Below are 24,479 nucleotides of genomic sequence, written 5' to 3'. Positions count from 1 at the left end.
GTGGGTTTGGGTAGGGGTTTTCTTTAATTAGTTGGTTGTAATAGAGCTTTAAACTGATCAGGTGGGATTCTGACACTGAAAGTAAATTCAGAGTTCTGTCAAATTTCTGTTTCTGATATTTTCTTCATAATGAACATGGCTTGGTTTGCTACCGTCTTTAATTCTGCATATAGCTTTATTTTAAAATACACATAATCATGAAAGGATAGCTATGTGCAAAATTCATAGTATGTTCAAAGTGGAAGTCCGTTTGGTTTTGGGAGCTCCAGGAATGAGGGTATGGGCAAGGAAAGTCCAGGGTTCTTAAAAAAAAAACAAACTTTCGTATTTAAATATATTTTAAATGTATAAATAGAACATATATTTATATATAAATATAGAATATATATAAATGAAAATACATTTGAACTTGAAGAGGTCTTAAAATATATACTGAAAATTGAGAATTTGTGTTCCAATATGTTGTATTTAGAAACTTTGTTGATTTAATGTAAGTTGAGAATCTAGAACTGTATTTTGTTACTGAATGTGAAAATAAGGTTTTCTTCAGAATTAGCTGAACAATTAATGGTTGGAATGTAACAGAAGCTTGTCTTAAATCTTGTCTTTTTTTATTTCCCCTCCCCTGAAGGTGCCCGGCTGCTCCGTACTGTTGGACAGTTGCAGTGATGTGTAGTAGTCTGTTGCTGTAAACATCCCCGACTGGAAGCTGTAGCCGTTCTAGCTTTCAGTCAGATGTTTGCTGCACCTGGCTATTCTTGGACAACATCAGAAGGAAAAGCTGTCATAAATACATATGCTCATACATGTATCTAACACTTGCTACAGACACCGTTGAATTGCCTTCCAATGAATTAACCTGATTGTTATTAACAGTGTAGGTGTGGCTTCTTGAAATCCAGTCCGAAATGGAGACAGAAAGCAGTTGCATACATATCACTCAAACCAGTGTTCTTCGCTGCTTTGTGGTATGAGCTAGGGAATTATGCTTCCCTGGAACATAACGGCAAGTGGTGGTTAATTTCTTGTACAATTATCCATAAACCAGACTTGCTTTTTGAATTGTCTGTTTTAGCAGCCTCTGTTCCTTATGACTCTTAGGAAAAATTACTATAAATGCTGTCAAATACTTCGCAGGCATTTCATCTGATGTGCCTTGCTTTTTGTTGGCTTTTCTGAAATTCACGTTCTGAGTCCCCTTACGAGTGGGTGGTGCTCCAATTGTTTGGAAGCTGGATATAACCCAGGCCAAAATAAAGCTTAAAAAAATATGACACAGGAGGTATTTTTGCACTAACAATGCAGAGCGTACACACTTGTCTGTGGTATCCTCGTCTTGGTTTGTGCTGCCCCCCACCATGGCACTACAAAGGTTTATATTTCATGTAAATAACAGCTTTTGAAAGTACCACTTCAGAATTAACTCTTCACTGATTCAGTTCTAAAATAACTTAAAGCAATCACGCCGACAGGGACAGCTACCTGCAAAAACGCTTCAGCGCTTCCCACTTTTCTCAGAGTGGGAACCGCACATGCTGTTTCCTGGATCTTGCCAGGGATTTCTTTTCCCCTTTGTTTCTCTCTAGCCTTCTGTTTTTAAAGGAATGGCCTCTGCAAGTAACTTCTGCTGCTACGACAGAAAATATTCTTGCACTATTTTAGCTCTCCATTCTTTCCCCCTCCCAAAATGTTATCTTTTTATTCCCTAACACTTAAACTGTTTATTTGATAGTGTAGTAAACCTTGGTATTATTTGTTCAACTTTGCCATAGTGATTCTATAAAGCAAGATTATGTCCAAAGATACAGATACTTAAATTGAATTATTTTCTCTTTCAATTCTGATAAACTATTAGTCTAGCTTCCCCAGGACCAAGATATCCTAACGAGCGTTAGAAAGGTAATGATTTTAAAGCAGGCAGTGAATGGCCAAATGCGAACCAAGGACAGCCGTTGTTCTGTCACGGTCCCGTGACCATAACTGTTTTGTTTCTGTGGCCTGGGTGCTCTGTCTGGCAACACAGGAACACGTGTGGTGGCAGGAGGTCACTCTCTTATCGATCCAATCCATTGCTTAGCACCTCTACAGATTTGTTTTTAAAGCAAATTGTACGCTTAATACGATCTCCGTTAAAATCAGAGGGGTTTTTAGATATTGGCTGTTTGACTTGATAATTCATGTAGGTGTATTTATAAAAAGGACTTTGAAGCAGAATCTACAGATCTTGAGTTCTTAAAAAAAAAAAAAAAGCTGCTGGTAGTTGTTTTCCAAGCTTTCTTTGCTGTATTTATTTAGCATTTCCTGGTTCTATATAGTATTTGGTCTTAGAAAAAAGGAAGTGTTCTCTGTTAACAAACTTCTCTGAATGATCAAAGTAAACATGTTATCTCACAATTAATCTGGTAGACATTTTTGTTAGCACTGTCTTGGCCTTTCCACATGGCAGATAACAACAATGCCTTTTATATAAGCTTAGCTCACGTGCAGTTTGTCAGTCCCGTCTTGTGGAATTTTACTCCTGCGTACATTTATATTGTACAAGTATCTAATGCGTGTACTCAAACACAGCTGTCTTATGTCTTCACATGAGAAAAACTGAAGTGGCTTGTAACTGCAGGAAATAAATACGTTTTTAAAACACTCTGCATTTTTGTTTGAGGTTTATTTGCAAGTGTTTGAAATACAAAGATCTCCATTTTCTATACATGAAATACAAAGTGCTGAACATCTTAATATGTCTCAAACATGGCTGCAGTTTGCAGCTGAAGAAGGTGGGGTCTCTTAAAGTGTTGTCCAAGTGCATGTTTATGCTGTCATTCCAGGTGAGCTGGCAGTACTGGGACTGCTGGGAAGGGAGGATGGGAACTTGCGGTGCTGGCTGTGCGGCTCTGCTGGTGGCGGGGAGGAGTTGAAGCCACTGCTGCAGAATTAGGCAGCAGAGGGCCACGATTACAACAGTGAGTTTTGGGAATGGAAGAGGCAGACGTGACAGGTCAGCCTGGTGATGGACAAGCAGGTTACCCATCTCGTTCATGTGAGGCTTGTGACTATTGTTTGTATCATACAGAGTCATGGATTGGTCTCTGCTGTGTTGCAGTGCACTAATCTTGAAGTAGAGGAAAATACCGGGTTGGTGGTCCAGAGGCCAGCAGCGAAACTGGGCACACAGTAACTTTGAGTGGCTGTCATACGCTGTGCGTGCAGGTGCAACATGCAGTTACCTTTGGGGACGGAAGCTAGGGAGGCACACAAAGGTCTTTGCTTGCCGAGCAAGCAGAGTGCCTGTGAAGACTAGTGTTCGGGGCCTGGATTAGTTGCCTGTGGGTTTCCTCTGAGAGGTTTTTATGACCGCTTAAAAACAATACATCAAAGTCCCCAGTGACTTTAGACCGACCTCTGTAAAGCCAGTCTTCCCTTGCTGTGAACTTGCAGCCGAGTTCAGCAGAAATGCTTGAGCTCCTGTTTTTTCTTCATACAAAGAACAACTGTTAAACATTTGGAGGGCTTCTGCCCCTCCTCTGTGTATGAGATAAACTGCAGCTGTGGTTCCTCCCCCAGTAAATCTGCAAAACACCTGTTCAGACAAGAGCTTTGAGAAGGCTGAGGCTTGGCCTCTTGGCTGATTGAGTTCATTGAAGTATGTTTTTCCCAGACTGCTGAGATCTTGTTTGTTTGAGACTGTAGACCTTAAACATACCTGTAAAATCTAAGATAAGATGTTGCAGCTAAAGTAATAGCGTTCCACTCTCTTGCTGTTACAATGGCTTGTATTTCTGAGTAGCGAAATCCATGTGGAGGAAAACAAGAATGAAAAAGATGGAAATAATAGCAGTACTGTGGAAGAGATCTGGAGGAGGAATGGGAATTAGTTTAAGAAAAAACAACACAAATAGGGAGACGTACATAAGTAGCAACAAAAGCTGTAAAATTTAGGACCCGAAGGAATCTGAAATGTTCACCACAAAGGTTTATTTTTGCATAAACAGTTTGAGATGGACGCCTTTGAGGGCTGTTACCCGGTTTGTACCACCCTGTTAATCTCCCACATATTTTGGTGTTGAGTTTCTGTTTTGAAAATGATTTGAATTTGAGATTTCTAGAAGGTGTCTGCTTTGAGCACCAAGGACCTTGGCAGGTAAGTGTAACAAAATGCTGACCTCCATGGGCTGTGAGAAACTATTCTCCTGCTTTCCTTCTTGTACCTCTACAGTGTCAGGGACTGTACATGTGTATTACCGTGTCCTGATATTTAGCAGATTAAATGTTAAAAATCTGTTCCACCTTCATAACGTTAGTAAGGCTTAATAAGCGTTGCATGTGCCTTAGAGTTGTACAAATCGTAGCTCACATATTGAGGTATGTCTGTGCAGATTCATTTTTGGATATCTTGAAAGGCAATGCTGTATTTATATTGTTAAGCTAATTTTTAGTTCCTGTAAACATCCTACACTCAGCTATAACAAGTGGTGGGGCTGGGGGGTGGATGTTTACTTCAACTGACTTGGAAAGGCAGCTTTCCTCAATGATCAAGTGACATTGGCAAGAACGGAATACTATTTTTCAGTAGTATTCAAATAAGCTTATTGTGTTGTCAATACTCTAATTTCTGTGGCAGTAGTATGTATTTACAGAAATGTCTTAATATTCAACTCATGATTTATGTTTGCTGTATAAAGGCCTACGTGTTTATTGTGAAGCAGTCTTTAAGTGATGGTATCTGTATCTTTTTCTAATTGCAAATAAACTGTGATAATACATCTTTGCTTGAAAAGTAACTTCTGATACCCTGATGATAGAGAAATAATCCAGAATCGTATATTGAATGTTCAATTCTCAATTGCAGCAGTGATTTATGACTTGTTATCTCCTTGCCTGTTGACAGAGGAGGAATAGATACATTGCATGATGCTAAAAAAAACAAACCAACAAATCAAACCAACAGTTCATTAAAGTAGTAAGACTACAAAGATTTAACCATTTCTATTGCCCTTTATATCTAACAAAATGAGAAACGTCTCACTCTGATGGGGAGGACCTGGATAGGAGAGGAAGGAGGGAGATGAGCATCTTTCGCTTTCTGTGTAGCTCTTCTTACATCGTGTCTTATCTCCTGTTCCTACTAGTGATGGATGCGTTAGGTGAAGCATGGCTCCAGCATTTGGAGAATATTAAGTACCAAATTTAACTGCTCAAAAAGAACTCAAAATATTTTTATAAGTGGAAGAATGAAAGAGGCCTTTTTAACTTGCAGAAGTCCTTGTGGGCAGGTTGCAGGTAATATATGGCACTGCAAACAATTGCATTCAAGTAAATGCATCAAATTCTGTACGTACGCAGTGGTCTAGTGTGTGACCACCGCAGCACGAGCATGTATTTACTGTGTGTAGGAGTCTACCTAAAAAGTTCTAGTGGTTTTTGATTTAGTGCATCTGTTTAATGCATTGACTTTTCCAGTTGGTGTGAACCGTGGAAGTGTGAGGGGTGCGAGTTGTCCTTCTGAGGAGAGATTGTGTAGTTAGAAAAGGTTACCTCTGGAAAAGAACCGGCATGTCTTTCTGTTCTGTTCCCCGGAGTTAGATGCCTTGTGGCATCCCTAACTATGTCTGAGAGAACCTCACTGGAGGGTGCCGGTGTGTCTCTTCATTCTGGAAAAGCGTCCTGCTGTGAGTTGCCGTGCTCTGGGAGCGTCAGGTTCTGACAGCAGGGCAGAAGCGCCGAGGAGGCGGGCAGAGGTGAGGAGGACATAACCTGTGAAACTGTACCGTGTTGCAGCTCTGCTCTTGGGTGGTGATTAACGTTGGCAGATGCTCTTGGCCTGTTTAATTAAGGATTTCTACCCTTGCTCATATAAAGGACGTGCAGTGTGTGCACATCGCTGTATTACATCACTGAGAGGGCAGTGAAATGCACTCGCTGCTCTTTCTCAGTCTGGACCTGTTCCCTTGCTTGGTGTATTCTGTGGCGCCGCATGTAGCCGTGGGATTGTGCAGTGATTGAAAAAAAAGGTTTGATGGCAAGGAAAAAATCCTCAAATAAACATTATCGCCAAGCAAAAGGTACAAAGATTTATCTTTTGAGCAACTGCTTCTATCTGGACCTAACTGGTAGCGTGAATAGTGAGGAGATGATCTGAACAGATGTGTATGTGTATTTGGTGTTTCAGCAGGCTTGTTTTAAATGCATTTGAGATCTAGAACTCGTATTGCGGAAACACAACCATGACCAAAACTAGAGTCTTACTATTTTTATTGTAGAGAGAACAGTTGTGGCTGGTTTTGATGGGACACTAAGAAATGAAGTAGGAGTAAAATGTTAAAATTAGTAAAAACAAAAAGCCTATTGAAGCTTGAAATTTAATTAATTTATTTTTAATATTTGGGATTTGCAAACCTGGTTTCAGGTTTAGGGACTTAAATTTCATTTAGCCACTCCTTGGATAAACGGGCGGTAGAGTAGGTTATAATGACATTCTCGTCAAAACAATTTCAAGTAGTTTTGGCCCCTCCTAAGGGAGACAAGACACTCACGGGAAGGTGTCAGGACCAGTATCGTGAGCTGAAATTTCTAAAGGTAAGCCAAACTGTTGGGGGTGTTTGGGGCTTTTAGTGAGGATTTGATAGGAGAATGAGCGTTGTGCCTGTGTGCATCCATCCGTGTGCTGGGCTGCACGCGCGGGGGTTGTAACTGCGTAAGCCGCTAACTTGTTTTAGTTTCTGTGAAAGTCTTAATTTGAGAATTAAATAGACTAATTCTTGTACTCGTTCTCCTCAGCTGTATTTATTGGGTAATGTTTGTCATTCTAGTGTGTGCTAAATTAAAACAGAAGTTAAACTTCTAACCTGGAATACATGTTCAAAAGATTCCAAGCATAAAATAACGCTGCAGAATTTGAAGCTCTGTTAAATCACGTTCGCTTTTTTCTTCCATTGCGTTGGTGCTTTTTAAACAGATAAGTCATAATCCCATGGCGCCAGTGACAGCATAAAACAAAATTGGATAAATAGCCGGGAAAAGGATACAGTGTGCATGACTTACAAGATCGGGAGTGTTGCATAGGTATTGCAGCAACGGTAAGTCACCTTGCGTTAGTCAAAAATTAAATTTCTTCCTGAAAAACGCACAGGCACAGTTAATGTTTTTTTCATGGCAATTTTTGAAAACACATATGTACTATTCTGTTTAATTCCTCCTGTTTTTGTCTTGTGCTAAAAATCCAAATGCTTATTTAAAAGTACATTGATACCCACCGTTCTTGTCTGCTGCGGCGTTCGCGAAGATTGCTCTTCCCGTAAGTCGGTGCACTCCCTCTTACCCAGCTCTGCCAGTTCTAACCAGCTTAGTTCCTGTTTTATAGGGTTCTGTGCGTGGTGAATAAGGGTGTAAAAACAACTTAAAACTTCCACAGAACATGCGTGAATCACTGTTGAATCCACGTGTTTCTATTGTAGTTGAGTATTAAGAGTCAACGCTGATGCTGAAGTCTCTTCAGACAGTGCAGGAAAGCTCGAAGTTACATGGTGTGGGGTGTTTTTCCCCGTGTTAAGGAACAGCAGACCTCCAACGTGTGTGTTCCTAAGAGAGGAAAGCCTGACCCATGAAACAGTGCATGGGCCCTGTAAGCAGAACGAAGGAAATGTAATTTATGTCAGTCTGGATCATTTGTTGGCTGATAACATCGCTTTCTCAGAGGAGAAATAATTTCCTGTAAACAATATGGCTTTATCTTAAAAATCTGCCTTTTTAATAAAGTGGAAAATTATTTTTCCAAGCTTTACGCAAGCTTTATCTTTGATGGGAAAGAAAGGGAGGTGGCAGGGGTGAAAGATGCTTTGTGAACGGAACTCCGTTTATCTAAGGTTATGGAAAACATGCTGAAAACATAGACATTAAATGTGTAGCTTAATGCATTTTTTAATAAATTTCTTCAAATATTTATAAATCAGTTGAATTGACTGCCTACTAACTGGTAGAAAATGGGATATGTTAATAATCCTATTTTTGGAGATGTTTCATACTTTAAGGAATTTGTAAGCTAGCAAATCTCTCCTTATTTAGTATTAATAGTCAATGGAAATGTTATAGCTGAGTGTCATGTTGTGAAATACGATCTCTTATACCCACTACATATGAAGTCTGTCTATTAAACTGTCTGCTGTAGCTATCGTGGGGTGCTTCCTTCCTCCTCCCTGCAGTGCAGCCATTACATACACCCAGTGTTTCCACTTTTGTGGCTACTCTGGTTCTCCAGGCGCAGGCGCCTCTCAGCTGCATCACATGCCAGGGGTTTCACTGGCCTACCCCTGTCAGCCGGAGACGCAAATTTCATACGGTGGCCTTCAGAGAAGCGTTAACGGAACCCTCCTTCTGCTGTTAAACACAGAAACACCCCCCAGCCCTTCCTGCATAAATTACAGTCTATGAAAAAGCTAGTGTTAATGGGATAGTGGCAGGAAAGCAAGAAGCAAACCGGACCTTATCAGGAGGAGGAATCTTCCTGGGGAGGCCGGGGAAAAAGGGTACTTTAATGTAGAGTGTTCAGGTCAGAGGCACTAGTGCGTGCGTGGTGTTGGTGCTAGAGGCCGAGGCCGTGAGAACATCTGCTGGCTTCTGCTTCAACACACCGCGTTCACTGAAGGCAGAGCAGCAGGTACGGCTGAGCTACAAACTGAAAAAGTGCTTCATAACTCTTGGGAAAGCTGAAAAAGGGGAAGAATATCCAATGATGCCTGTCTTAACTGAAGTAACCTGTTCTCTTTCAGAGAATTCAAGTATTCTTTGTATCTTAAATTTACTGCTGCTTCCCATTTTTATTTGCTAAAGCTGATTAAAAATCAAAGACACCCTCCCATTAAAAAAAAACCCAAACCTGCAAGCAAAGCAAAACAAAGAAAAAACCTTCCAAAGCCCACCAAACCTGTCATTTTTAAATGTGTAGAGACTTGTTTTCTGGGAACATTCGGAAGATGCTTCACTTAGGTTAATATATCTGCTCTGCGTTTTCAATAATGTGAGAAATTCTTGTTTTCTACAAGGGAGTTACGCGTAAGTGGGGTTTATAGTATGTACATAAACAAAGCTGTTGGAGCCAGTTTACACTCCAGGGAGAGCTGGACCGGACTTTTGGTTTTGTCTTAACTTCTTGGGATGACATTAAAATGCAGAGATGTCTTTAGTTTTGCTGAATTTTGCCATATAAAGTTCCAACTGAGTGTTGGAAAATGAGAATTGCTAGGCTTTTGAATTTTTTTAACTGGACCCTGTCAATCTTTTCCAAGAAAAAAAAAAAACACTTCGGCGCTCTCATTGTTAGGATCAGAGGTTTTGGGACTTTCTAGATTGCCATGTTTAAAAGACACTGCAAGCAAACAGAACAACATGGTTATGACAAATCTATATTTATTTTGTGAGGTATAGTATTGTTCCTTTAATTTTTTTTTTAATCTACTCACAAAATTAAGGTTCAGAGCTTTGTCCAGACTTAGAAATTGTAGAGCGTTCCAGCTGGTTCCTTTCAGGAAGCAGAAGGAAACACAGTTCCTTTAATTGCAGTAAAGGAATTCTTGGTGTTTGACTCCTACTTGTCTCCTCAGAAATAAAGGAAGAGTTCTTCCTCCCAAAGAAAGAGAACAGGGAAGCAAGTGACAGTAAGGCAAAATCAGGGATAGTGTCTCTGGTGGCCTTAGTTTGAGAATACAGTAAAGGGAGGAGCAAATCCTCCAAGTTCAATGGACAGGGGCACGAAGGTCCTTTTTTTGCCAGAGTTTCTACAGGACAAACCTTATTTGTAGACAGTAAGCAGAAGAAGGGATTATCCAGTGAACCAGGTTCATTGGATAGTGTTCACAAGGATCCAGATATATTCACAAGGATCTCTCTCCTTTTTTGTTTCTTCCGTAGGAAGTAACTTTTCTGCTTGGCAGCTAAATTTGTTAGAGGCAGCTGTCTGAATGCAGTTTTGAAGGGCCGCTGTGAGACTGCCGTGATCTCTAAGGGTTGAGTAAGTTCAGGCTCCCTTTGCTTAGATCTAGTATCAGGAACAGGTACATAATTTTTCACTGCTTTAACCGGAGCCTGTTCTTCACCCTGAGGTGTAAACGTGGAGAAGGGAATATTGTACTGGTTTATGCTTTAAGGCATTCGCATTGTCAGGGCTGGTTGCAGCTCAGGGTATTTGACAAGGGTATCTTCTAGGGGCTTCATAACTTCGGTGTTTTCTTAGGTGTGGAAAGATACCAGGCAAGTCCGACAGATGGTGTTGTCCGGGGGAAGAGGATTCACCAAATCCTCTAATACGGAGAACGCTTCTGTGAAGGCCCAGAAGCTTCAATGATATTGTGAAAATAAACTGCCCATCTCTGACAAGTGAATTGTTATAACAAACATTACACAGGACCGAGCCTGAGCTCAGGGGTTTCTGGACACGTGGCGATCAGCCTTCATATTATGTAGAACAGGAAGACTTTCACACAGCATAAGAATCCAAACTTTTTGAGTAAAAACCCATATATATATATATATATATATATATAAAAAAAAGATGAAAGTGAACTGGGTGAGAATATCCCAAATTCTCAAGGTTTATAAAGTAATTAGGTGCTTAAGTAGCCCTGAAAATAGTATTTTACAAAATCAACATGCTACATGGAAAATTTTATCTTCTGCCACTTGAAGTTTTGCCGATGTGTGGTGGCGTTATGACTTCTATGACAGACATATAACAAAATATTAAGCAAAAGGAAGTATTCTGAGGATTGTTTTATCACTTTTGGTTTTAAGTACATTAGACATAGAATCATTAAGGTTGGAAAAGACCTCTAAGATCATCAAGTCCAACCGTCAGCATCACCACGTTAATCATGTACACTGACACAGACCTACTCAGCTGACTTGCAAATGCAGGAGTGCGGGGAAACTTGCTCCTAATTTATTCTCAATGTTACAAGAGCACTTTAACATTTTGTAAGGATTTTAAATACTTTGTAGGAATAGTTTAAATTGCACCCTTGGTAACTTTAGTGCTGAGAAATTTTTTTTGCTAGTTAACCTTTCTTTGGCTAGCAAGAGTTAAACACAGAGTTGGTGGGGAGAGAACAAGTAATATGTCTCTTCACTGTAAAATGGAATAAAACTTCATTTCTTCAAGATATCTAATAATCAATATTTGACCATACTATAAACTGATTTTTGGAAGCAAAAATGGGATCTGATTTTACTTGAAATATATTGAATATAAGTAGACTAAAAAAAACCCAATGGTAGACTGTTTGCCCATTTCTTTTAAACTAAGATACTAAAAAACGTGGCAAAAATGTCCCCTGTTGTCACCCCTCTCCCCCCCCCCCCCCCCCCCCCAAAAAAAAAGCTCCATGCCCGAACTGAAACTCTATATTTATTTTCTAGTAAATCATGATGTGACAACACACACAAGCAGCCCATCTGTATAATGTCATCTATTTACTGCCACTGTCCTGAGCACAGCTGCTGTTTGGAGTTGCTCCTTCTGAACATCTGTTAAAAATGAACTCGTTACCCTTGGAAACCTTCATTAAAACTCTCCTTGTGTCAGATCTCATAAGGTTGGGTTTTTCATCAGGGCCAGGTGCTGCTCTGAGATAGCCCTTTTGCTGTTCTGCAGGAATTGTAGCAGCTATGAGATCTCCCACTAGTAAATATACATTTATGTTTATCTCTGGCTTCCTCCTATTAGAAAAACAGCGAAAACTAAGCTGAAAAGTTGTGAGGAATCTTTTCCATGTAAGTCCTCTGTTATGATTATTTGCCTCTTGATCAGCTAAATCGATTGGTCTTCTGTAGGCTTTTGGTGCATCACACATTTCCCAGATTTCTAAATTTTTTGCTCCTTTCTGAACATTTTTGAGGTTTTGCGACTGCACTTAAAAGTTCCTATTTTTAACCAGTGAATTCAGGAAACAAATTTTGTTCAGCCCTTTCAATTTTTTCATAGCAGACAATAAATATTTAATCTTGGATTGTGTTTCATGGTAAGCGTGAAGTTCTCAATGTAGCTTTTCAGCTTTATTTTTTTAAGGCTAGAACATCCTATTGCATGTTGAACAGATCACAGTTAGTTTCCATACAAATCTTAAAGTTTTTTCTATTTATTTTGACTGCTTAAAGTGTAAGGTTAAGGTATTGTACCATAAAGACTGTGTATATTAGTGGCGGTAAAACAGATCAAGATCTAGTGAGGGTAAGGTTCTTCTAGGGCTACGCTGATGAGAAGGTTAGCTTAGTTACTACTTCAGCTGATGAAGCAGTAATTAGAAGTATTTTAATTAAACCTCATACCTCTTCTAATAAATACTTTTTTTATTTTGCAAGCAAGCAATTACATTTTGTGCATCTCAACTGTTGTTTAAGGTTAGGAGGAGTTTTATGGCTTTTGGTTTAGGGATAGAAAAGTTTCCTCCTGTATATAAGACATAGGCAAAGACTTGGATCTGTCCAACATATAGGCTGTATCTATGCTGATAAATACACTTGTCCCAGGGAGTGATTCCTTCCCCCTGGCTCTCCTATACCACCCAAAATATTGCACCCCCCACACTCAGGGCTGTGCCCTCTAGGCTGGCTGGATCCGCACTACGTAGCAGTTGACTGTGGATCTCTTCCATCACCTGTGTAGTGCCCCATCATAAGACACATACGTGGGTGTGTGACCCCTCATTGGCTTTTAGGAAGTGTCTGACACCAGGGGGCTGTGCTGTAGCTCACTGGAGTAGCATTCCCAGGTCAGGAAACGGGTATGTGTTGCATGCCTGGGGGTGATGGTGGGGGGGTTTCTGGTGCCTGGGGGGTGCAATAGTGGCATTGCTTGGGCGGTGTTAGAGGGCTCTAGGGCAGCAGGAGGAGCCCACTTGGTGGGTCAGCAGAAGGTGAAGCTACCAAGATGACTGGGGGCTGGAGCATCTCCCTTATGAGGAAAGGCTGAGACACCTGGGTTTGTTCAGCCTAGAGAAGGGAAGACAGAGGGGGGGTTTCATCAATACCTATAAATATGTCAGGAGGATGGGACCGGACTTTTTTCAGTGGCTCCCGATGACAGGCCAAGGGGCAATGGGCACAAGTTGGAACACGGGAAGTTCCACCTCAATATGAGAAAAAAAGATCTTTCCTATGTAGGTGCCAGAGCAGTGGCACAGGCTGCCCAGGGAGGCTGTGGAGTCCCTTCCCTGGAGACATTCAAACCTCACCTGGACGTGTTCCTGTGCCCCCTGCTCTGCGTCTGCCTGCTCGAGCAGGGGATTGGACAAGATGACCTCCAGAGGTCCCTTCCAACCCCTGCCATTCTGTGATTCTGTGATCCCAAAGCAAAATGATCTTAAAACTTAGGGATGACTGTTCTGGAAGGAACCAATTCTGCACATTCCAAAAGAAAGCTTGGGGATGTCCACAGCTGTAGTCATCATCGTACCTTAACGTAGAGGGACTGGGGGAGACACTCAGCTGCCTGCTGTTGCTCTGATACACCTCGGTGAATGAGGACAATACCTTCTGCAGCCATGTTACAGTGTTCTGCTGGACTGCTGCTGGTGGTGCTGCTTCCCTCCTGGAGGAACGGGACAATCTCTCTGGCATTATATGTATTTTACGAGAGGTTATCGAGAAGGGTTGTTGAGGGATCTGTATGGGCTTGTAGATGGGAGAAGTTGAGTTTCCACAGTTCCAAGCTGATTGTCAGGGGAAGGAAGGAAGTGTGTGTCAGAGGGGCTAGGAAGCGGGTGGGAAAGGCAGACAAGGTAGAACAGGGAGGGCTACAGACCTTCATTGCCAGGCTGGGAGCCTTTAGGTAGGCATCCAGCTCCTTTGGGGGAAAGGGGAGAGGGAGATACAGTGATATTCCAAGCCTTCCCCAAAGCCATGCATGGCAGGCTTCAGTTTGCCCTTACGGCCAAAAGATCAGTACCTGGGCTTGCCCAGTGATCGGGATGAGCAGCTCTCCTTGCCTCTCAGGAGGCAGGGAGAGGGCTGAAGTGCTTGTTTCTGTGTGACTGTGGGCACATGGAGGTTTGCGCTGTGCCAAGCTCTGACCTCTCACCGACAGCTTCGGTCCTGAAGCCCTTGCAGACACGGCCTCTGCATGGAACCGCAAGGTACATGAAGGTTCTGCTGGTCCTAGGACAAAGTTCCTCCATCCAGATGGGAGGTCGTAAAATCCTTTTGTTTGAGCTGCAGCTTTTCTGCTAGAAAAATAGGTAAGTGAGGTCACACTAAACTAATGGCTCCCAATGCCTTGATCTCAGTGATAGCTCATGTCTATTAATTAGACTTGATGGTTGTTTTTAGAGCAGAACAGTAGTGCTGACTTGAGAGTGTTTAATCACTCAGTAGTAGTTGTGACTGACGGCCAGATTCTGACTCCATTAAATTCCATTACATCTGGGTGACTTTGCTGATTTCTAAGGTATTTTCTTCTGTCTTACATTAATATGAATGAGATTAAAAACAGGCTTCAGTTATGGTTCAGAAGATATTTGGAGATACTAAATATGAGCAAATGTAAACAGTCATGTAAAGCACGTGCAGTGTACACAACACAAGTGGGTTTAATCATAAACAAGTTTTGTAAAATTGACAGCTGAGATATGACAGGGATGACTAATTTATTAGCATGGCTTCCCTGTATGAACATGAAAACTGAACTCATGTATTTTTTAGATGTTTAAATAACGGTGTCTGTGTTACAAAAATAAACCCCCCAAAAAACCCCAAGCCCTTGATGTGATGTACTAATGAACGCAGACTAAGCAGATGGTTTTTAGGGACGGCACTTCACATATTGTGCAACTGTGCTGCTCTTTCAGAGAAAGAGAAGTGAGGCAGAAAGAAATATAGCTAAACCTTTAAAGCTTAATTTTTCACTGATTGTTAAAACAGAAAATGACCTGAAGAACACCCCAAAAATAAGCAAAATATTCTGGTGTGAAAGCTACAAAACCTATCTTTTACTTTCCAATCTAAGCAATTATGTCATTAGAGCACTGGAGTTAAAAACTTGAGTGTGTTTAATTTGTATCGGGGAGGAGGGGGAAAAAAACCATCATTCTTGGACCAGGAAAACGCTGGTAGCACGGCCAAGAGAACAATCCCAGGTAGAACACACGGTTGCTTGGTTTTGAGATACTACAGCACGACACCTCAGGATACTAGCTTGAACTGGAGGAGGAATAAAAAAGGAAATTCAAACAGCTCATACCAAGTAAGGAATTTAACTGGAGCCTCTAGGTGGAGATGAGAAATGAAGTCATCTTCCATTACGCAGACCTCCTGTAGACAGTCCAGTCCAGTGTTGTCGTTACATTTTAGTAGGTGGAGTATTCAAAAGATGAGCAATGTTTGTGATTTTAGGAAAACTGTAAATTTTCCTTACACCACAAAATGTTTTAATCTCCATACTACCTTCAAAACTCATCTGTAAGAGAGATGGAGAGGTCTTGGTTAAGATATCCCCAAACACCCTGCAGTGCATGTGTTTCCGTTCTTTGCTCTTTACAAGGAGGAATAAGTGGGGATAGGACTTTTTGACAGTCAAGCAATATTACTCTGGAAAAGGATTTTTAGCTTTTTCCCTTTTTAAGGATTTTTTTTCTGTCATCAGTATTAACTATGTCAAAGACTGAATTATTAGGCTGTCATAATTGCGGAAGCTGCAATGTAATATGCAAAGACTAATGAACAAATCAACGATACCGACACTGCACCAAGTTAGATGCTTCAACTTTTTTTTACCTTGTTTCATAAGTGGGCACACGTTCCTTTACAGTGTTGTTTAGATGGTCGCAGCAGTCCCATCGTTCTCCTTCTGCAGTCAGTGGGGAAGTCTGGACGCTTCTGAAGACCCTGAGAAGCTGTGGGCAGACAGGCTCTGAAGAATTCAGCTGCAGGTTTCTTTCCCATATATTAGCATACTTGTCCATACAGAGCCAGGAGAGGAAAGTGTGCCCCTGTCTCAGTCGCTACTGCTTGAAGTTGACTTCAAATGCTAATGAAAGTGGGTCGGGAGTTGCCCATGAGCTGAGGACACGGAAAGGTGCCATCTCTGATCCCCAGGAATGGGAAATTCTTTCCTTAATTACCATCTTATGTAAAAAATGTAGTTAAAAGAATAGGGATAGTGAATGTTGCGCTTTCAGACTGCCTGAATTCTGTGGTGATTTTGTATGAGAAGCAGATGTCTTTGATTTTAAAAATATTCAGTTCCATGTAGTTGACAGACAGCTGTCAGAGTTTATAACTGACAGTGATATTTTTTTACTGGAAAAGGTCGTCTTTCTGTAAACAGGAGAGACTAACCACCTCTTACTTGTTTATGAGGAAATCCCTATTACTATTCCCTTTTCCTTCTCTGGGATACAGTAATGCATGTGTACTGTTTCTTGTAATTTTAAAACATTTTTAGTAAGGAAGCAGTGAGTTCTGAACAAACTTATGGTTGCCTTACCCACTGAGCTGGATGGGTAGATGAAGGCGTATCATGTTCTATTTAAGGTTACTGGGGGGGGAAAAAACCACCAGTGGTAGATAAAGTCTGATATGTGCATTTTAGTAGCACAAATAAAGTGTATGTGGGTACTTGGGTGTGCATGTAAAAAATATATATATGTATTATTTAATTGGAGGAACTAAAATTATTTAGGTAGGGAGTGGTGGTGATTCCCACTTTCCTAGGAGGGAGGTACAAAGTATTTAATGACAAGCTAATCTTGCAGAAAACTGATGAGGATTAAGAACGGAGCAGCAGTCTGCTGAAGCCAAACATGATGCAATGGCGAATCAAATCGAAATCATACAAATCACGTAGGAACTGTCAAATTTGTACGGTTTGCAGTTTGGGTAAATCTTGGCTGTCAGATTCCTACTGTAGAGTTAAATCAAAGCCAGCATGGTTGGTGCTGTTTTTCCTCTCTGCTCTCCTATAAATAGCTCGCGGTTCAGGGAGAGCTGTGGCAACTTTCCCAGCGGGAATACGGTAACAAAGATGTCCGTCTTCTACACCTGTCTCTGTGCCTTTTTCAGTTCCACTGTCTCTTAGTGGTATTGAGAATGTGCTATTCGTACTCGGAATTACTTTTTCTATTTGGCACACCTTTTTTTTGAGGTGAAGAGAATGAAATCAGGGTGCTGTTTGGATGTTGCACTGTATATTTTTTTAATACATCACAAATAAAATTAATCTTCTATTTTGATAGTGCTACATTTTTAAAAGCTTCTGGCAAAGTTTGCTTCCTCACATACGCTTCTATCTCAGCCCAGCTGCACGGCATTCATTTTGTACTAGACTAAAGGAACAGCACATAACATTTCTTCTTAACTTTCATTTTTTAAATATCATTTCTTGTCTCCCAGGAGCCTGTACGAGAACGCAATCCCCAATCAAAGTCCTTAAAAGAACAAGCAAAACCACCACTGAAATCTGCGCAGTGTTCCAGCTGTGCTGCCATCTCCGGATTGTCTGACATCACCTCGCAGCGGAAAAACGCGCTGTACTGTTGTAATAGGATTAAACAGTATAAACCTGCAAGCAGAAATGTGATTAATACAGGGTATTTCTAAGTCCTCCAATTATTATATTGCTACACTGAGAAAGCCAGAATCTGTTTATTAGAAGTGATTTTAGTACGTATATATTTTTTTTCTGAAGTTATTTATAATTGTTGCCTTTCAGGCCTGCAGGAGATAATTTTTAAATTAACTGTGCAGCGTAACCAGTATCTGTAGACTATAGAATCCTGAGATGGCGAGAATTATGATAAGCCTCATACTAAGCTCTGGAGAGATTTGTAAATGTGCAGTTTGCACTGCCCCATTTTTATTAGCATTTTCATTATAAAGTTATTACTGGAAGCAATAAAGTTAATGTTCTGTAACAAGAAAACAGCAATTATGCAGTCCTAAACACAGAACTCCACATTAAAAATAGCAGATAAAAATTACAGATACAGTTACTCCAGACAGATACAAAAAAAAATTATTTAAGCGTTTACAGTAAAGCAATGACAACTTGTCTTAAGCATAAAGCTAGTTGCAAAACAACCTCCTATAACTTCTGAGCATTCACCTCCTTTGCGTTGTTAAGCAGGGCTTCCAAAAGTGCACAGCATCACCTGGAGTTGTTTTCTCTTTGAAATTGATGAGAAAATAAAAGCGAGGTAAAAAAATCTGTGCTGAATAGCATTGAAGACACCTCTTCGACCTGCAGTGTGGTGGTCTGACTTCTGCCACACAGATGATCAAACTGGTGGAATGGGGATAAGGGGGAGTATTATTCACAAGAAGGTGAAGTTGCTTTAAGCACCTAATGCTTTTGTTTAATATAGTGCTTTGAGTTTCTCTTTGGAGGAATCCATGTTTTTATTCAGATTTTTTAAAAATAAACATTAAATTATATACCTGGTATACCCTAAATTATATATTTAAAATACTTTGAGAATGCTCCGCTTCATGTCCTCTCCCAGAATCTGCCTTAAAGGGACACTGCTGAACACCACCACAGCTGTAAACATGGCTAGAGTTTTCCCTTAGTGGAAAACAACTTGCAGATCCCAGGAAGAACTACTTAATTACTGACCAAACTTTAGTCTTTGCTCTCATTAAATAAACAATGGTCCTTTTAGTTTTAAAATAAACAAAACCCGTTCCCTACGTGGCGATACAGGTCCCTGAGTTGGAGGCAAAGGTGATGGACTCAGACTGTCTCACGTGCAGCAAAGTGTGTATCTACTGCAGCATTCCTTGTATGAATAAAGAACCCCAACAGATGTTTTGGGTTGGTTTCTTCAATTCCACAGCAAGCGTACACAAAATTGAAGATTTTTTTTTAATCTATTACAGTATTTGGTTTGTCATATCTGAGTTCTGCACATCTGTTAGAATGTTTTATCCATTTGACTTCATAAAATGCTAAAGGATTTTTTTCTTAAATATACCGGTATGATACAAATCAGTAAGGTTGGAAAATGAAGCACTGGAAGCTCATTAAGTGTCAAAGTCAAGGCTGCCGGTGTCCTTCTGTGTTTATCCTCTTGCTGATATTGTTTGTTACAGATCCTTAGGTCTGTGATCACATAATTTATTAGATTCTCTCACAGGACTACTGCTTCATTTAGGCGATTACACAGTGCTTGGTGTGTGTCCTATATAGAGCTTCGCATCCTCCTTGTGGCTTAATTAACTCTCTTGTGGGTGCTTATGGGACATTTCTGTTGATTTGCTTCTTCATCAGAAAACAGCTTTTCACAAAATGCTTGTGGGGGGAAAAAGGGAAGGCAATGCATTGAAGTGGAGGGTAAAAAGTTTCCTTAATTTTATATGTTCAATATAAGACATCTAGGGTGATGGGGTTTAAAAGCAATTATTATATTTAAACACAGATGCTTAAAAATTTCAGCTACAGAAATACATGGTACATTTCAAAGCACACTGCAAGATGCCCTGGTGAGCAACCACGGAAGGAGGATGACGCAGTTAATGAACAGTCTCTCTAAATCATAAATGATGATTTTGAAATGAATACTTTGAGAAATTTATTTCTCTCCTGAAAAATCTATTCCTACTTTCCCTTCGCTAAACCTCATGTTTTCTTCTTAGTATTTTCCAGCTTCTGTAACCATTGAGGCAGAGCCTCATTCTATAGCCAGGCCCCTTTGCTGCGTAGCCCTCGCTGACATCCAGGTCAGGTCCATCAACAATGCTAAATGCGTCGGAGATCCTACACGAATGCGGTCTGTGACTGCGGGGTTGAAGATTCCCAGAAACAGCTTATGCAAAACCAAAGGGCAATGAGAGCTGTACAAGGCACTACTCATCCCAAATTTTATTGATTTTACAACTTAATTCTGTGGGACGCTTGGATTGAACAGTGAAGCAGACCACACTTGGTTTCACACCCCAGAAAACACATTTTCAGTAACGTGCTGTTCCTATTGTTTGTTGAATAAAGCCAAACCACATAACTGGGAGGAGGAGCCGGTACCTGCTGTGCCCACAATAAGGGCATCTGCGCTCTCATCGTGGATTCCAGCTCCAGAAGCAGGCTGAAGCCCTACGCAATACTTGCTCTGTATGTGACCTTTGTGTTCTCCAGCACTCTGTAGGGTTTTTCATTATTATTATAGGAGAGTTGGTTAAGGGGAAGTCAGCTGATACTGGCTAGACATGGAGGCTAGAGCAAGGAACTGCTCAGTGGAATGCAGAGAGGGGGCTGGTAGCTGTGTTTGATGAACACGTGTGTGTGCAGGAGCTTACCTGCGAGCGGCCAGACACAAGCCAGGTGGGGGAGAGGATCAGATTCCCTCCTGAGGCGAGGGAAGGAAGGAGTGTGTAGAGGCCGTATTGCCTTTAGCAGCCTGACTCAATATCCACAAATACTGTCACTCCTCTGTTTGCAGAAGACACCACTGAAACTCTGTTGTGTCCTGGCATCTTCTGTTGTCCACTTTGAGAGGGCACTTACCCCGGATGCTAGTTACCCCGTCAGCCAGATCAGCCGCTCTGTATGAACTCATCTGAACTCATGCCGGGGATGAGTTATGTGGGTTTTACTATGACGGCACGTGGTGGAATTTCTGGCAGAACTTGAGGGTATTTTTGTTTAAGCTGTGGAAACAGTGATCCAGAGTTGTAAAGAGTTGGCTTTATTCTGCCTCTGTGACCTGGCCAGGCACTCCAGCAGTGACAGCTTTTCTCCCTCTCTTCTGACCTCCAACAGACAGAGCTCCCAGAGCATTTTGACTAGGCCAGACACCAAAGCTCAGAGATTCCAGCTCTGATTTTTTCATCTTTGGTAAAAACAAGCCTTCATTAGCGTGGCCTTTTACACAGGCTTGCGATTGTGCAAAGCAGAACTGTGTGAAACAACTGTATGTAAAAACTAACGCACCACGTGTCGTACTGATGCTCAACCAGGGGTTCTGTGTGAAAGATTCAGGATGAGTATGTTTTTTTGGCAGAAGAGTCCACCCTACTTGCTGTAGTGAGGCTTGGTGACTCAAGGACCAGAGAATGTTCTTTCAATGCCAAGGTAAGGATGAATATTACTCATGTCCTAAAAAGAGCACAATCCCTTCCTTTCACAGGGGGCAAATGTCTGAGCATGCACGTCCTTCCATCTTTATTGCGCATTTACTGCTTTGTGTCTTTTCTGGGCGCTGCCAGCCCTCTGCTTTCCTGACCTGAGCATGCTGAGGGGCTGGCACAGAGGTGCTGCGGTACCAGTGCCCTTCTTTGGCTCCTTCTGCTCCCAACGCTCACGCTTCCATTTGTAATGACCCTCGTGTTTCTGTCAGAAAGCTCCACGCTCCCACCCCGCTGGGTCCTTGACTGCAGCTTCCCGTAGGTCCCGGTGAGCTGAGTGACAGGGACCCACCTTCCTCCTGGCCACAGGGATGCACTTTGTTCTCTGTCGTCTTTTATATCTGATGCAAGGGCGTTTGCTCAAGTGAGCTCCTATATGTGATGGATGTTTCTGTCCAGGCTAAAAGACTCTTCCAAGAATAAAGTATGGGGAAAATCTGTGAGGCCGGCTGTTAGGCTAAAGCTCCTCATTATTTCAGCATCTGGCAGAGAAGGCTAGAAAATAAAAGCGGAAAATTGCAGACGTGAGCCCCCACCGCTTTCTGAGACGGGGTGGAGGCGAGAGGCTGCTTCCACCAGGGCAGGAGGATCACCACGTTGCCCTTGGGGCTGGTAGGGTAACTGGTAACTGGTGAGGCACTGGTAACATCACAGTGAGCAGGGCAGAAGTGGTCAGACGCCTCAGCGAGGGCAGGGGCGGCTCTGTCTGAGAGCTGTGGTGCACCGGGTCTGGGGCTCAGGACTTGATCATGTGAATCATCGCATAGTTATTTTCTAGATTAAAAACTGTTTTGTTGGACTAAGAAAGATACAGGCTTTGTGGCCTTCTGCCTGTGGCTGGCTTTTACTCGTCACAGTGAGATATAAGCATGGATGTTTAAAAAATATTTTCATAGGCTATTTCTTCATGAATATGTATGCATTATTTCTCTTACAACAGGAAATTATTTAGGTTTATTACTGTAATTAATACTGAAATGAATTCTTGTTTTCACAGTTTTTACTCTTTACACTTAATTGAGTACATCTGCAGTGTGTCAAAAAAAAAAATGCTGTTAATGTTTAGGAAGGATAATGAGATTCCTACAGTCATTTGTACTGAAATTAACTACAGCAACAGACATTATGGAATTAAACACTAAAGTCATTAATATTGAATACATGCAGCATTTATGATGATTTAAGAGTGAATGCGATAAAACTGGTATTCAGTGATTGTTAATGTAGAAGTAAAACACAAAAACTTGAGGCAGAAGTGGGTGTTTATGAGTATTCCAGTGGCACTAGTTATGCCATGTTGCTGAAGTACCTGTCTTCAGGCTTCTATTGAAAAAAAAAAAGTGAATAGTACCAAATTCATAACTTGGGAGCTGGATCAAAAGATTATGTGATTCACCAAGCTACTGATGCAAGTTGGTATACTGCTTTCCAAGGCAAATATAAGACTTTTCAAAAACAAACTTATAAAATTCATGGTCTTAGGCACGAGGCTAAATATTCTCTGAACAAGTCATCAATGTTTGCTTATGGGCTTATAAATATGGTGGGAATTGTATTTTCCTCTGAGCTTGTCCAATTATCTTGTAGTAAATATGCAGATGTACCAGGTTCATCACGACGTTTTCTATCATCGGTGATAAATGAAAACGACTTTAGCAGGGCAGGGCTGTGTCAGTGCGAACGGTCGCAGACCCACCCTCCTCAGGGTCCCGGCGCGGGAAAGGACTGCTCCCGGCCGGGGCACGGAGAGCTCACCCCAGCGGGACGAGCCTGGGGCCAGCGGCGGCCAGGCCGGTGACTGGACGGCTCTCGCCCGCCTCCATGCACCGAAGCCCCGACCCACGGGCTCCCAGCCCCGAACACCCGGCCCCAGGCGGTCCCGCGGCGCCGTGAGGGGAAGGACGCGAACACCGCAACTGCGCAGGCGCCGCCCAACGGCCGCGGCTCAGCCGCTGGGCGGTGCGTGCGCCCCGCCCCCTCGCTGCCCTCGCGCTCTCTGTGCGACGCCGCTGAGGAAGAAGCCGCCGTGTCGGACGCGGCAGATTCGCCATAACGCGCCGCCCGGCCTGTCTCGCCCCGCCGCCCCCGCCCGTTAAAGTAATATTTTCCTCGCCAAAGGGGGAGGCGCGCGGGGCCCCGGCGCGGCCACCTGAGCCCGGCCCGCCGCCGCAGGAGTGATTTTTTTTTTGTTTTTCCCTTTCCTCCCCCTCCCCTTTTCCAGCCAGGCCGCGCCGCTTGGCTCCCTGCCGCCACCCCCCGCCCCACCGACCCGCCCCGTGCCGCCCCGTCCCGTCCCGCCGCGGTCATGGAGGCTGCGGCTGCAGGTGAGCGGGGCGGCGCGGGACCGGCGCGGGACCGGCCGAGGGCGGCGGGCCGGGAGGGCGGGGGAGCGCGCACGGATCCGCTTACGGCGGGTGCGGCGCGCCCGGGCTGGTGGGGGAAAAGTAGTTCCGGCAGGTGCCTTGCTTCCCGCTCCATCCGCAAGGGAAGTAGTCCCCGGCAGGCGGGCCGGCCGCCGCGACCCCGGCCTCGCCATCACGGCGTCGTCGCTGGCGGGCGCGGGAGGCGGTGAGGGCATGCCCGCCAGGCGCGCCGGACGTCTGCCGGGGCTTAGGCCGCCCCCGGCGGGGCTGAGGAGGGCCGGAGTCGCCCCGTGCCTGAGGGGAGGCGGCGTGGCCTCCGCTGCGCGCGTTCCCCGCCGGGGAGGGCGCCGTGTCCCGCCGAGGGGTGCCTGGGGGGCGCCAGGGGCTGGGGCGGCCCCGGGGAGCCCGGACTTCTCGGGAGCGGGTCGGGGAGCGCCCGGGAGGGAGCAGCTGCCGGGCTGCCTGCTGTTCGTGTTAATGCAGTGCACATCTGGATTTAAAACGCTCGTGCTTTCCCTTGACAGCTTGTGTAAATAGTTTTAGCTTAAGAGCCTGAGTTGAGCTGCAGGAGGGAGATAAGTTAAAGTTAGATGCTTCCACTGCGCTGTCATCTCAGTCCTTACGTGCCTTATGTTGGCCTGGCTTTCACGGGGATTACACGCGTAAGTAAAGTTAGACAGACGTGGCAGCCACGGTAATATTGCGCGTGTGGTTTCGGCATGTCACAGTCCCCGCGTGTTCTTCGCAGTACGAGTTTGTGAAGCGATGTTGCAATAATTTAGAGCTAGTTAATTATCCTTCACACTCAGATTTGGCTTTTGGTTGTCGTTCCCAGAGATGACATTTTAATTCTTAAAATCCTAAATTATTTCTGGCTGTCCTATGGCGTGTTTACAGACAACAAGTTTACAGCTTAAACAGAATTTTATGCTAAAGAGGACAGCGCTATCAGGAGGAAGCTTGTATCTATCTAGCAGAATAACAGGTGCTGTGTTATTTAAGTACTATTGTAAAAGCATTCCA

General features: G+C 43.0%; 1 protein-coding gene and 1 long non-coding RNA gene across 5 annotated transcripts in view; both read left to right on the top strand.

Moving 5' to 3' along the window:
- Positions 1-24,479, top strand: part of ZFAT (zinc finger and AT-hook domain containing) — a 141,058-nt gene that overhangs the window by 21,719 nt on the left and 94,860 nt on the right. The window contains exons 1-2 of one of the 4 annotated variants that reach the window (XM_075085875.1): positions 23,099-23,190; positions 23,315-23,417. The exons of 1 other annotated variant lie outside the window; for it this stretch is intronic. In XM_075085875.1, coding sequence (XP_074941976.1) covers positions 23,399-23,417 — 19 coding nt within the window. In that variant the 5' untranslated portion in view covers positions 23,099-23,190; positions 23,315-23,398. Of the gene's footprint in view, positions 1-23,098; positions 23,191-23,314; positions 23,418-23,581; positions 23,662-23,944; positions 24,119-24,479 lie in introns of those variants that run through there. 2 more of the 4 variants (XM_075085878.1, XM_075085879.1) reach the window with 2 other exon arrangements.
- Positions 499-19,145, top strand: LOC142053778 (uncharacterized). Its single transcript, XR_012659318.1, has 3 exons — positions 499-7,070; positions 14,066-14,216; positions 15,785-19,145. It is a non-coding gene; the product is annotated as an uncharacterized LOC142053778 (long non-coding RNA).

The sequence above is a fragment of the Phalacrocorax aristotelis genome, chromosome 2 (assembly GCF_949628215.1).
Source record: "Phalacrocorax aristotelis chromosome 2, bGulAri2.1, whole genome shotgun sequence".
Taxonomy (NCBI): Eukaryota; Metazoa; Chordata; class Aves; order Suliformes; family Phalacrocoracidae; genus Phalacrocorax; species Phalacrocorax aristotelis.
The sequence above is the reverse complement of the archived record's forward strand: the minus strand, read 5'-3'. Positions and strand labels throughout refer to the sequence as shown.